Source organism: Rousettus aegyptiacus, unplaced genomic scaffold, assembly GCF_014176215.1.
Source record: "Rousettus aegyptiacus isolate mRouAeg1 unplaced genomic scaffold, mRouAeg1.p scaffold_m13_p_4, whole genome shotgun sequence".
Lineage (NCBI taxonomy): Eukaryota > Metazoa > Chordata > Mammalia > Chiroptera > Pteropodidae > Rousettus > Rousettus aegyptiacus.
Genome location: NW_023416307.1, coordinates 72,685,709 through 72,700,783, shown reverse-complemented (window position 1 = coordinate 72,700,783; position 15,075 = coordinate 72,685,709). Strand labels below are relative to the sequence as shown.

The 15,075-nt window shown below is 35.0% G+C and overlaps 1 protein-coding gene across 1 annotated transcript in view; it reads left to right on the top strand.

Annotated features, from left to right (window-relative positions):
- EPHA6 (EPH receptor A6) overlaps positions 1–15,075 on the top strand; it is a 795,422-nt gene that overhangs the window by 331,853 nt on the left and 448,494 nt on the right. The window contains 1 exon segment of the mRNA XM_036218922.1: positions 11,973–12,128. Within this exon segment, the coding sequence (XP_036074815.1) occupies positions 11,973–12,128 (156 nt within the window).

Sequence of the window (15,075 nt, the reverse complement as noted above, 5' to 3'; positions counted from 1 at the left end):
TTTGTATGTCACCAGCCTCAGTCTACTAAAACATTTCTGAGTTTATATTCCAAGTAATTCTCTGCCTTTGACACTTATTTATGTCTTGAATGAATTGTTTTTCAATTATCTTTAACATATAAATGGGAAAAAATAGTGCAAGATAAAACAAAGATCTATTATATTCACTTTAGGCTTGTTAATGGCAACTTACTTGATTTTGCCAGTATATATCCTTGTTTCCCTTATTGTGTCATATAGGAAAAATAAAAAATAATCTGTACGTTGTTTCTAGACTGATGTTTTCTTCTTTACCTAACCAAAAGTTTAAAACCTCACTGATAGTCTGAGATCTGGGCAGTGGTCATATGGTTCAGTTTCCAAAATCTTTGGTATATTAAATGGAATCAGTTCCACATATGTACAGTGTGGGAGTAAGCCCGGGGGCTCATAAACGAGTGTATGGAATTGCTTTCCCAAGCACCTCTATTCCATGTTCTTCCCACTGCTTTCCAGCTCCCTATGACTCCACTTTAATGTCTCTTGGTTAAAGGCTGGCTGGGCTTTCTTTAGTCTGTTGTACTCTTCTGCAACTGGATCTGCATCAAGGGTCAAGGGAGAGGAGGACAATTAGAAAAAGAAATATAATGGGGGTTGACTCCAGCCTCTCAGAACCACAGTTTCAGTTAAGGGAGAGGAAGTTATTCCTTTTTAAGAATTTGGGTTCTTGTGGACTCTCATTATTGGCCACCACCACCACCATAACTACTACATGATTGCTTGAGGGCTGGGCAAGAGAAGATAGAAAAGAAAAAAGAGAGAGAGAGAAACAAAGAGAGAAGGGATTTTCCACATTCTCTCATGAGTATTAGGAATGCCATTTTCCACTTACAGAGCCAAGATGAACAAGCTTGTCCTAAAGCTCTGTCAGTGACCTGCTGCCCACTTTTAGCTTTTAGCTTTTCACTACAGCCCAATCATTGAAGGAGGTGGGTAGCAGGGTAAGGAAGGGAAGAGTGGTAAACTCATCATCAGCTTGGTAGTACTTCGAACTTTGGTCTTCTCTAATATTCCTGCTGCTTCTTACTTTTCAGGGCCCTCAAATATCTGCTGGGGGTATTGTGCCCAGAGTTTGTAGATCTTATTGTGTCATATAGAAAAACAAACAAAGAAACAAACAAACAAAATAACCAGTACATAGCTTCTAGATTGGTGTTCTCTTCTTTACCTAACCAAAAGTTTAAAATCTCACTGCTAATCTGAAATCTTGGTGGTGGTCTTTTAGAGAAAAAAGAAGTTTGCTTGCTTATTTCAGAACCAAAGCCCCTTTCTCTGATTCTTTAGGATGAAAATCATAACCAACAGTACATTTTTGTAGGTCTAATGAGTTTTCTAATTTCTTATTCAAGAAGATGTCTTTTTAAACATTTCCTTGGTATCAGTGAGAAAGAATTAGTTTCAGGACACTTTTTATATACATTGTCTCATGTGGATTTTATAATAGCCCCCCAGCAAGGAAGGTTAGGTCGAATATTTTGAAGCACAATCTATAATTTAATATTAATAGACTTATATTTTTTCTTGAGATTTTTCTTGGGTTGTTTTTAATAGGTTATTCTGAAGAAACAGAATATTAACCTTTACGTTTTAGGGTTTTTTTCTTTCCTTTTTTTATTTTTTCAATTCTCTAATTTTCCAAGCCTTCTCAACTTACACGACAATAAAACTTAATTTTTATAACTGTAGAATAGCATCTAGGAAAACAATAATGATACTGCTTATCTCACTTTCTTAAATTTTGTGAATTCTATTGCGAGAAATGATACAGATCACATATTTTACTGATAAGTCATTCAGGTTTATCTGAACTTACAAATTATTGAACATAGATGAGGGAAAAACTGTCAATTATATTAATAATAGTTTCTGTCACAGAAGACACAGTTCAGTATTTCATCAAATAATGAGAATCATTTGAACATTTCATCACTGAATGATTTCATATGTCATCAAATGATGAGAATGATGAGAGCATGATATGCCAACTAGGATTTCTCATGGTCCTTTGCTTAGAGTTCTCTGATAATAAAAATAAATCTAAAAAAATAATAAGAAGAAGAAAAAGAAAAAGAAAAAACATTGCTAGCAACACATAGCCTAACCATTCAATTTTTATTCAATTTTTTAAATAAAGTATGTGTGGAACAGGTAATACATTTCTTAAGTGTGTGTGTATGTGCGTGTGTATGTGTGTGTCTATGTGTGTGTGTGTAAGTAGTACTTTCCAAGTGTATTTCAATCAATACCCAGAGACTTCAATTTTCTGAAGACAGTGAACTTTCAAACATCTATAAGGGAAATTGTATGCAAGCTATGCACTTCATTACTATTATTGGTATTTCAATAACTATACTCATTACAGGTGCCTTTAGTACATACTTTTCTATAAAAATTACTCTGACCTTTATAATATGTACATATTTTACTATTTAAGCACCACGTAAACATATTTTTGAAACAGAAAACTATTTTTAACTGAGATAATTTATTATGTAATTTTATGAAAATATTTATGTTTCATATTTTATAGATTCACTATTACCAGATTTCATTGTATTTTTTTAACATTCTTGCTACTTTTATCAGTAAGCACATGGCAATAGAAATCAAGAAATTGTTTCACAAATATTTCTCAAATAATGAATTGTTTGTAATTTAATTTTTCTACTAAATATACTCACTCTAGTTGTATAATTAGAAATTAAGCAAAGTGTAAACTTTTTGTTAAATGTAGTTGGTTGAATGTATCAATTTGCGTTACCTCAGAACATGTTACAAAAAGATGCAAAGGGATATAGAAGGTTTACATTAACAAGGACAAAGCAAAGGGTGAAGGGAAAAGAAAAGGGTGAAGGTGAGAAAGGTCAAGATGTTAACAAAATTGCAGAAAATAAAAATCCAATGAAAGAGTGATAATTCACTTAGCAATGGAACTTGCTATGACTGCCAGCAGGGAGAGAAGCTGCTTTCACTTTTCACTATTCTGGTTTGTTTATGCCAAGGAGTAGAACTGGTATGTCGGAAGAGGTATCTCCGTTCATCAACAGTAGATACTGCCAAATAGTTACCAAAAGTGGTAGCACCAATTTAAACTTCTCTAACAATGTATGAGAGCTCATAATGCCCCATATTCTCACCAACACTTAGTATTGTGTGTTTTTTTCACCTTAGACATTCTAGTAGATAGTAGTAGTATTGTATTATACTTTGAAAAAAAAATTTAAAGCATATCTTTAAGAAACTAGATGTGGTAGATTGAAGAAAAATATTATAGAAGGCAGTGAAATAAGACAATTAAAAAATAAAAATTTAGGGTTACTAAAGCAGTCTGATTGTTACCTGTAACCAAGATATGGTAACATTTGCCAGGTGAATAAAGTAAACCCATGAAAAATACATGAAAAAAAAAATTTAAGACATAAAGTATCAGGTACTATAGGACAATGATCACAGAGAGATGGTAAATGATAGGGAATAGTCCTATAGTTGGCCCAACTCAGTGTCTTGACAATGTCCATGCCATGCTGCAGGGAGGAAGGACCCTGGCAGAACCCAGTATACTCTTTTTGAAGACTGAGAAGACAGATATGAAAGTCTAAGTTGACCAAGACAGATAGATTTCACAAGACAGAATATGAAGGAGGAGAATGCTCCTCTGAAAGAGAACTCCAGAGAGCTGCAGAGGTTCTGTAAATGTTCAGCTGAGTTTTGCTAATAAGCAAATAAACCGACAAAGGAGATAAAATGAAATCATAAAAAGCATGTAATAATTCTAAAAGAAGGCAGAAAAAGAAGAAACTAGAACAAAGAACAGATGAGATAAATGGAAAACAAAGAACAAGATAGACTGAAACCTAACCATATCAGTAGTTATATTAAATGTAAATAGTCTAAACATACAAATTAAAAGGCAAAGATTGTCCATTTAGATTTAAAAGAAAGACCCAGGTATGTACTACCTATAGTAAATATATTTTCAATATAAAATTAAATTAAGTAAAAATAAAGGGGCACAAGGAAATTTTTGAGATTGATGAGTATGTTCACCATCTTGATTGTTGTAGTCAAAACTTATCAAATTGTACAATTTATATGCAGCTTTTTGCATGTGATTCCATCATAATAAAGCTATTATTCTATAGACAAGGTGTTAGAAACTTTTTCTGTAAAAGACCAGATAATAGATTTTTAAGGCTTTGCAGGCCTGCAGTCAAAATCAAAGGTATCATATATCTATACAGTGACTAGAGAATAGATTTGAGCAGAGGCAGGCAGACCTGAGATGAATACAGTAGTTCAAACAATTTAATTTGCATAATAAAGCCATAGTGGTATGGATGGAAACTAAAAAATATAATCACTATAGATCTTTAGGCATTCATCTGTTGATGGACACTTAGAGGTTTTTTTCTGTATCTTGGCTGTTGTGAATAGTGCTGCAACACAGGAGTGAAAATTTTTTTTTAGTATCTTGTTTTCATTTCCTTTGACTATATATGCCCAGAAGTGGGATTGCTGGATCATCTGGTAGCTCTATTTTAAATTTTCTGAGGAACCTCCATACTGTTTTTTATAGTGACTATGCCAATTTAAATTCCCACCCGTAGTGCATAGGGTTCCCTTTTCTCTATATCCTCACCTACATGTATTATCTAGTCTTCTTGATGATCGCCATTTTAACAAGTATGAGGTAGTATCTCATGGTTTTGATTCATATTTACCTGACAGTTAGTGATGTTGAGCATCTTTTCATGTGTCTGTTGGCTATTTATATGTTTTCTTTAGAGAAATGTCTATTCATTTCCTCTGCCCATTTTTTAATAAATTGTTTGGGTTTTTTTTGTTATTGCATTATGTGAGTTCTTTATATGTTTTGGATATTATATTAACCTTTTATTAGATAGCTTGCAAGTATTTTCTCTCTTTTCATTGGTAGCCTTTTTTTTTGGTTGCTTCTTTTGCTGAGCAGAAGTTTTTTAGTTTTATGTAGTCCCATTTGTTTATTTTTGCTCTTGTTGCTTGTGCCTTTGCTATCACATTCAAAAAAATTATTGCCTAGATAAATATCAAGGAATTTTCACCTATGTGTTCATCTAGTTTTATAATTTTAAGTCTTGTTTAAGTCTCTAATCAATTTTGACTTAATTTTTGTGAGTGGTATAAAGAAGAGCTCCAATTTCATTTTCCTTTATATAGTTATCCAGGTTTCCCAGTATCATTTTTTGAAGAGACTATCCTTTCTTTATTAGATATTCTTGGCTCCCTTGTCAAATATTAGTTAACAATTTATGCTGGAGTTTATTTCTGAACTCTCTATTCCTTTTCTATACTCTACTATCTATTTTTATGCTAGTACCATACTGTTTTATTTACTCTAATTTTTTTGTATAGCTTGAAATCAGGAAATATGATGCCTCCAGCTTTGTTCTTTTTGATGATAGCTTTGGTTATTCGGGACTTTTGTGTTTCTACAAAAATTTTAAGATTTTTTTTTTCCATATCTGTGAAAAATACCTTTGATAGGGACTGCATTGATAGGGACTGCATTGAATCTGTCAATTGCTTTAGATAATATGAACATTTTAACAATATTAATTATTCGAGTCAATATTAATTATATAGGTATGTTTCCATTTGTTTGTATCTTCTTCAATTTCTTTCATCAAACCTTATAGTTTTTATTGTATTGGTCTCTCGCTTCTTTGGTTAAATTTAAACCTGATATAAGGGAAAGAGTGAATCATGCAGGTAGCTGGGTAAGAAAAAGTACTAAAGATCGAGTGGCAGGAGTATTTTTTGAGTGTCCAATATTCTGAAGGAGGCCAGTGTGGCTGAAGCAGAATACCTGATGGAAAAGAAGCAGAAGATGATAAAAGCAGGGTCATGGTAATGGGTGGAGGGTAAAATTGTGCAATGCAGGCAATTAATAGGGAAATTGGCTTTACTTTAGGAGAAAGGAAAGCCATTGGAAGGCTTTGAGCCTGGTGGTAACATGATCCGATGTATGTTTTAAGGAGATCACTGCCTTCTGGTTTTAGAATAGACTGTGGAAGGGCAAAACCTTAACAGAGGGGAGTGTGAGAGGAAAACAGCTTCATCTGATATGGTTGGAACTGTAGCCAGGGTAAAACCATGGGTAAATTTCTAATCCAAGGTAAATATTTTAAAAGTTAATGGTAATGATGGTGGGAAATCATTAAAGTTTTTTGAATAGGGGGATATAATGAACAAATTTATGAGTGCAAAATTACACTATCCAAAAATTCTGGTCAAGATGGCGAAGTAGGTAAACATCATGTAGGCCTCCTCCCATGACCATATTAAAATTGAAAGTAAATTATGAAACAGTCAACCTGGAGAATGATTTTAACTCTAGCTTAACAGAACTCCTATAACTTCAGAAATAAAGAGGAGGACACATTGAGACTGATAGAAGGGGTAGAGATGCTAAACAGACTTGTCCAACAGCCACATGTGGTGGTTGAGCACTGGGGGGGATATCTCAGCTGAGGAGGTCCCCCCAGAGGAATGAGTGGCCCCAGCCCTACACCAGCTGAGGATTTCAATGCCAGGAAGAGGAGTCCCCACAAAATCCAGCTGTGAAAATCAGTTAGGATATCGATTGTCTGGGTGAGACAATCGATATCCTAACTGGAAACCTAGGTGTCCCCTTAACAGGCCCATGGACAGACTCCCTCACTTGCAGGCATTTCCCTTGGGCTCCAGCAGAGAGGTAGCAGCTTAGGAAGTGTCAGGGACATACAAGGAAAGACTGAATCATGTGGCTTCTGTGAGATGGGTGGAGAGACAGCCACCATTGTCCTTTTGTAGAGTCCTCCTTTTGTGCAGCCTACCATCTTGCCTGTGTTGAGTCCTCCCCCAACATATCTAAAACTGAATCCGCATTGGCCTGATAGATTTGCTCACTCCACCTCAATGACCCTGCACCATCCAACTAGCAAATTGCCATTGGCAATTTTGTTGTTAGGCAATCAGCCTCACACCTCACTATCAGCAGAAGGCTCCTTCAGCATCAATCAATAAACCTAGTCTGATGCACCTTGGGAGACATTTTGGTGGTAGATAATCAGCTGCGGCCCTAGCCAAAGTATTTTTTTTTTAAAACAAATCTTGGGTGTCTATGGGCCTGAGGTGGGCAGTAGATGGCCTTGGTGTGGTATGAACTTTTGCAAGTGGCCACAGGTTTAGTACTGGCACCAAATCTGAATCTGAGCTAACTTGGTGACTGCCACTTGCCCCATTCTGGTGACTCCCTGAGAGTATGCCTCATTCAACTAACACACCACCCATGGCCCACTACTGGTGACATCCGGCCTCAGTTCACCTGGAGGCCTCTCTAGTGTGCCTCCAGGTCCAGTACAGGCAGCGACCAACCATAAATAGCTTGATAGCTCCTACCAGGTAGCCTTGGGCCAGTCATAAGCAGAGGTTGACCTTGGCCTGCACAGGAGTCTCTCCCAAGTAGCTCCAGAACCAGCACACCCAGAGGCTAGCATTAGTCCTCAACAAAGCACCACCTGATTAGCTGCACAAATGGCATACATAAAGGGTGGTCTCAACAGGCACACAAACTCAATGGAGCAAATCCCACTCCATGGGTCATCCCCCATGCAGCAGCTCATGCTGTGGATGTGGCCAGTTCTCACAGCCTGTCAGCATGAGAGTCAATGCCACCCACTCATTGCCAGCAGGAATCGAGGCTTAACTTCAATAGGAGGGTACACATAGTCCATGCAGGTAATCAGGGAGACTGTGTCAGTGGGCGACACAGGACACTTACTATCTAAGGCCACTCCACTAAGATTGGGTGACATAGATCTACCTAATACATAGAAATGAACATAAAGAGGCAGTCATAATGAGAAAATAAAGAAACAAGTTCCAAATGAAAAAACAGGAGATAACTCCAGAAAAAGAACTAAACAAAATGGACAAAAGCAATCTACCAAATGCAGAGTTCAAAAGTGTTATAAGGATGCTCAATGAACTTAGGGGAAGAATAGATGATTTCAGTGAAAAGAATAGGATTGAATCAGCAATTTGGAACTCAAGGTAGCAGAAAATGCCCAGTCAGAATAGAAAAGAAAAGAAAAAAACCTTTTTTAATAAGAATAGTTTTAAGGGACCTCTGGGACAGCATCAAGTCAATAATCTTCACATCACAGAGGTACCAGAAAGAGAAGAGAGAAAGCAAGGAATTGAGAACCTCTTTGAGGAAATAATAACTGAAAACTTCCCAAATCTGGTGAAGGAAATAGACATACAAGTTCTGGAAGTGTTGAGAGTCCCAAAAAAGGTGAACCCAAAGATATCCACACCAAGACACATCATAATTAAAATGGCAAAGGTTAATGACAAAGAGTGAATTCCAAAAGCAGCAAGAGAAAGGCAGCTAATAAATTGCAAGGGTACTTCTATAAGAATGTTAGCTGATTTCTCGACAGAAACTTTGTAGACCAGAAGGGATTTCCATAAAATAATCAAAGTGATGAAAAGCAGAAACCTCCAATAAAGGAGGTCCTGTAACCAGCAAGGCTATCAATTAAAATTAAAGGTGCGATAAATAGCTCCCCAGAGAGGAAAAAGCTAAAGGAATTCACCACTGCCAAACCACTACGACAACAAATGTTGAAGGGACTTCTTTAAGAAGAAAGGGAAGAACAATATATAAATCTGAATAATAAAACAGCAATAACTATGTACCTATCAATAATCACTTTAAGTGGATTAAATGCTCTAATCAAAAAACATAGGGTAGCTGAATAGATAAGAAAACAAGACTCATACATATGCTGCCTACAAGAGACCCACTTCAGATTGAAAGACACATGTGGACTGAAAGTAAAGGGATGGAAAAAGATATTTCATGCAAATGGAAATAGAAAAACAGCTGGAGTAGCGATATTTACATCAAACAAAATAGACTTTAAAATAGAGGCTGTAATAAAAGACAAAGAAAGATGTTACATAATGATAAAGAGCTCAATCCAAGAAGAGGATATAAGTCTAGTAAATATATACAAACCCAATATGGGAGCACTGAAATATATAAAGCAAATATTGACATACATAAAGAGAGAGATTGATATCAATAATAGCAGTAATAACAGGAAAATTTACCGCCCTATTGATACCAATGGACAGATCTTTCAGACAGAAAATCAAGGAAACAGTGTCCTTAAATGATACACTAGACCAGATGGATTTAATTGATATTTTAGAGCATTTCTCCACAAAGCAGCAGAATATGCATTCTTCTCATGTGCACACAGAACATTTTCCAAGAAAGACCACATGTTAGGGCAAAAAACAAGTCTCAGTAAATGTAAGATGACTGAAGTATATGAAGTGTCTTCTCCAACCACAATGGCATGAAACTAGAAATCAATTGCAGGAAAAAAGCTGGAAAACGTACCTATATAGAGGCTAAATAACATGCTACTGAACAATGAATGGATAAACAATGAGATCAAGGAAGAAATCAAAAGATAGCCTGAGACAGATGAAAAATAAAACATAACACTTAAAATCAATGGGACACAGCAAAAGCAATCCTAAGAAGGAAGTGCATAGCAATACAGGCCTACCTCAAGAAACAAGAAAAATCTCAAACGATCTAACCTTACACTTAGAAAAACTAGGAAAAATAACATCAAAGCCCAAAGTGCATAGAAGGAAATGATAGAAGTCAGAGTGTAAGTAGACAAAATAGAATCTAAAAGAAATAGAAAAGATTAATGAAACTAAGAGCCAGTTCTTTGAAAAAAAAAATAAACAAAATTGATAAACCTTTAACCAGACTCATCATGAAAAAGAGAAGACCCAAATGAATAAAAACAAATTCAAAAAGAGAAGTGACAACTGACTCTACAGTAATATAAAAAAAATTATAAGAAAATACTATGAGCAATTATATGCCAACAGATTGAACAATCTGGAAGAAATGGATACATTCCTAAAAACATACAATCTTTTAAGACTGAGTCAAGAAGAAACAGAAAATCTGAATCTCCTGAAATGCTACTAATAAAATCAAGTCAGTGATCAAAAAGCTCCCAATACTCAAAAGTCCTGGACTGAGTGACTTCAGAGATGAATTTTACCAAACATTTAAAGAATTAACACCTGTTCTTCTCAAACTATTCCAGAAAATTCAAGAGGAAGAAAGGCTCCCAAGATCATTTTACGAAGTCACTATTACCCTGATTCCCAAACCAAACAAAGACATAAAAAATAAAAATAAAAATAAAAAAAACTCAAATGGCAGTTTTTTCTTTTTGTCCTAAATATACAGGCAAAAGCCTTATGCATAGATTTATTGTTAAATTTGGATTTTTTGTGAATTTTTAAATAGACCATTTTGTGAAAATATATTGGAATAAAATAAGTAGTTTGTCACTGAAAAATTATTCTTCCTTTATTTTGTATAACTGTTCATTTAAAAAATGGCTAGTAGTGGTTTCTTTAAGACCAGAAACAACTAAGCCGTCCACCACTCAGGACCATGGATGTACACCTAGCACAGGCTCTTTTTTTGGTAGGTCTTCCATTCCTGGGAAAATGTACACTGACAATGGCAACGTGGATTTAGGTGAAGAGAAAATGAGGTTCAACAAATTTTCACATATAGCTTTACTCATTTGCATTTTAAGTTCATGATTTTATTTTGTGAAAATTTTAAAATTTTCATACTATTTTTACAATTCCTGCCAGATGCATATAGCACACGTACCTTAATTACTTAATATTTTGTCTACCCACTTTTTAACTGATTCAGAATTTTAAAGTGAATTTGTTTCAATATAATATAATAGGAAAAATATTTGAACAAAAAGTCATTGCCGCCAATTCGGCACCAACAGGAATCACAGATTTGAGATGCAGCGAAGGGGGAGATTTTATTCAATGAAAACAGTTCAGTTGTGAAACAGATTAACACCTCCAGTGAGGCGGCCTGGGCAAGGAGAGTCCAGTGTCACAGCTCCCATGTCACAGCTCAGCTCCAACAAGACAGCTCTGCTCTGGTGTTACTTCTTTAGTCTTCAATGGAAACTGAAAGTGTGCTCCAATGAGGCAGTGAGGAGGCTGACTTATATAGATAGAAGTTCCCACCCCTGGTCTCTGATTAATCCATTTCTATGCGAATGAGGAATGGTGGACTTAGGTGTCAGGCACACAGTGCAGCAAACTTGGCAGCCCAGTCTGTGGCTTTTCATAGTGTACCTGTGAGGCCTCTGTAAACAATGGCTGCTAAACTCAAATTAGAAATTTGAGCCAGATTAACGACAAGTAGTCCCTTCTCGGCAGGTATATTCTTCTTGGGGTCAACAATTGTTTGCCATAAAACATAAAAATAAGCATGATAATAATAAAACAATGTTATCAAACCATAGCTAGTTCTTGCCTGAGAGAGTCTCTGAGCATAAGGCCGGCTCTTGTTTTGTTAATTTTTTTTTTTTTTTTTAGTCCTGAAGATATTAAAGATACATCAGCACTACATTGGGACTTTCCTTAAAGTACTCATAAGGACTAAGGGAGAAATGGAACATAAATACATTTTTAAACAGTGTGATTCAGTGTTATTTAATACCATTTCCCAGAACTACACAAAATCAGTTCTCTTATTGCCAGTTATTGGCATCCCCATACTTTCATAACCACTGCTATTTTGTGTATATGTGTGTTTCAGATATGGCTTTTAAAATTAGCAACCTCAGGTAAAACGTGAAGTCACTGTTGTGTTACTGTTGTTGATTAACTAATTTAATTCATTAATGTCATTGACTTTTGTGTATTCATGACACTGAACTCTGTGACATCCAAAGTGTGTTTAAATTAAAATATGTTGTACGTATACAAATAAAAGAACTCTAGCAATATTAAAAAAAAAATTTTCCCTCCTGTTTTTACAGCTTGCAGACCAGGATTCTATAAAGCATTTGCTGGGAACACAAAATGTTCTAAATGCCCTCCACACAGTTTAACCTACATGGAAGCAACTTCTATCTGTCAGTGTGAAAAGGGTTACTTCCGGGCTGAAAAAGACCCACCTTCCATGGCATGTACCAGTAAGTCTATATTTTGCATTTGGAAATCCTATTTCCAATTCTTCTGGTTTCTTTATTCTTTTTTTTTTTTTTAATGTAGATATACAAAATTTTGTACCATTGATGCTATTTGTCTTTGATAACAGTCAAGGAAAAAGTTTTTCTTTGTTCTCAGCATAGTTGCTTGTCAACTTCTCCAAAGAACGTGTGTACTCCTCAAAATTCACATTGATCCTTGACATGCAAATGCCAGCATTGGTTTAATGACCTGTAAATTTTCCCTAAGAATAATCTGTCCTTAGGAAATTAAAGCAGTTTGAGACTACCAGAGAATTTACAAGGAATGCTTCTCTTCTCTTTAAACCTTGACCATTTTTTAGGCACATCAATTTAGGATCATCAAGTTTACTGTGTGAGGAACTTCCAGGTAGAATTCTAAAAGCCATTGTGCTATTTTTACGCAGAAAAGTTTGAAGTTTTCCTTGGTATTTGCCTTTAAAGGAAGGTAATTTTGAATTTCTTCACATTTCACCTCTCACGTTCTCTTCAATTTTGATGTTGGAACCAATGGTATATTAAATCTAAATGTTAAGGTCATTTTAATGTAGGCACTGAGAATTTTAAATTATTTGTATTCTCCTACTATTAAAGTATTTTGAAATATCTGTACATTTTAAAAATAAAAGTGAATACGTTAAGGTATTGCTAAGCTATGCAAAAGTAAAATGTCACTTCTTAGTTATAAGTCATGTTAAATACATGAATAGGTATTATAGTGAAAACTTGCCCATCTTTTTGATGAATTAGTGCCAAAATGTTGCTTATGTTATGTAATTTTATAGAGTTAAAAATAGATCGAGAACTATGTAATGCCACATATTCCTTAGAGACAATGGAGATATCCCATTTCTTTTAACTGATGCTATTCACAGATTTGCCTGCATTACTATAGACTTTAATATAAACTATTTTTATAAACACATTTAATAAAAATGCAATGCATTCATTAGTAGATGCAATTTTTGCTTTCGGGTTCTAAATGCTGAGAGACTACTTTTTCAGAAAATTACTACCTAGATATTTTTCCCTAGAAAATATTTTAAGTTTATAAATAGGAAAAAGAAAATTCTAAATGTAATTACTCACCTGCTTGCATTATAATTTTTAACAGAAAGAGCTTGATATTACTATGCACATGTAACCCTTCTTGCACAGTTGCTACATATCATGACATTATATTGTGGACAATAGACTCACTCCAACTTAACTGGTAGAGTTTCAAATAACTATAGTACTGTCAGGCAATTATCCCTCAAATCCTGTATCAGAAACCGAATGGAGCTTCTTAGGTGAATGATTGAGGAGAATCTCCTTTTTTAATTTTCTTAGAAGGCCATAAATAGACAACTGACAAATTAAAGAAATATTGCTTCTTATCATTATAACTCTTAATTGAGGTAGCAGCATAGATAGTTGGGAAGGTTTACAGCTCTTTGGAATGAGACTAGTTAAGGAAACAAATATGAGATGCAACAAGGTCTGTGAACCTGGTAAACTTGTCAGTCATTGTTGAATCGATATGTGTACCTAGCAGTTTAGCATTTTTGTTTCTTGGATTTTCTTTCTTTAAAAAAAAAATAATAATAATGCTTGACATTATACATTCTGTTTTTAAATGCTAGCCTGCCTTAGTTCTACTAAGGGCAAGCTGGAAAAGGTTTAATTCTTGTCATTGCTGGGCAGAGCTTTAGAAGGGGAATAGCATGTTATGTTGTCATTAAGGATTAAAAGAGAGAACCCAAAAGAAAGGTGAAAGCTTTTGTCAGGTCTCTCTAGTCCAGCCCCAGGAGGATCCTCTCTCAAAGCTTTTTTCTAATACTTACTTAAGGACTTCTTTGCCTTGTTTTAGCAAAGACCTAGTATAGTGTGTTAGTATTGCACTATCTTTTTTTTTTTTTTTTAAGAGTCAAATTATCTGAGTGTGAATCTTGGTTTTGGTGTTTACTAGCAATATAACCTTGGGTAAATTAATTAACCTCTCTTAACTCTTAACCTGGGTTGCACCATTTGTAGTGATAATAACCGTACCTACCTCATTCTTTTGTCCTGATGATTAAGTTAATATCTGAAAAGTGCTGAGAACAATACCTAGCACCTTGTAGGCGCTACATAAATATTTATAATACAGAAAGCTGTTCTCTATAATTCATTTTGAAGTAATTTTCGATAAGTTAATATTTAAACTATTAAATATTTTATGTTGATACTTATTCTGGGCTCAGAGCTTCCATCATCTGCATTCCTACAAACTGAAAATACAATGTACTGAGTTTTTAAGACACTTTCACAAAACGTATTAATTTCTGTTCCTCTATGCTTATCTGATGTCACTAAAGCTTTTTGAATTACACTCTGATTAGATGAGAGACCCTTGCAGTTATTACAATACGTGCAAGAAAAGTAAGGACCATAAACTCTAAAGCATCATATCTCATTAAATTAAAAAATTAGGTTGTTGGGAGAGAAAAGTCAGGAAAATGACAAATCAGGAGGTCATTGAACAATTAGACAATTAGACACCAGTTCTTGAGGACCAGATAAGTTCACCAAGACAGAACTATCGAAGCCATGAACCAAACAGTTAACCTTTCCTGTCTATCATTAACCACAAACAATAGTCAGATTTTAATAGCTGCAAACTCCCTTAACTTCTATATCGTGTATCTATGAATTCGACATTTTTTATCACTCTTATTCCAATAGTGTATTATCTAAAGGTCAGAATTTAGGTCAAGTAAGTAAGAAAGGAGGCATCCAAACAATGCGAAGGAAAGGGCTTGCAAAAATGACCTACTCAGTGGGTCATAGATTAACCACACCGTATAGATCTTTAAATGGCCTTCTGGAAACTCCTACTACACCAACTGATCTGTAAATAGATAAGAGTGGTGGTCTGGGACTTCCTTCC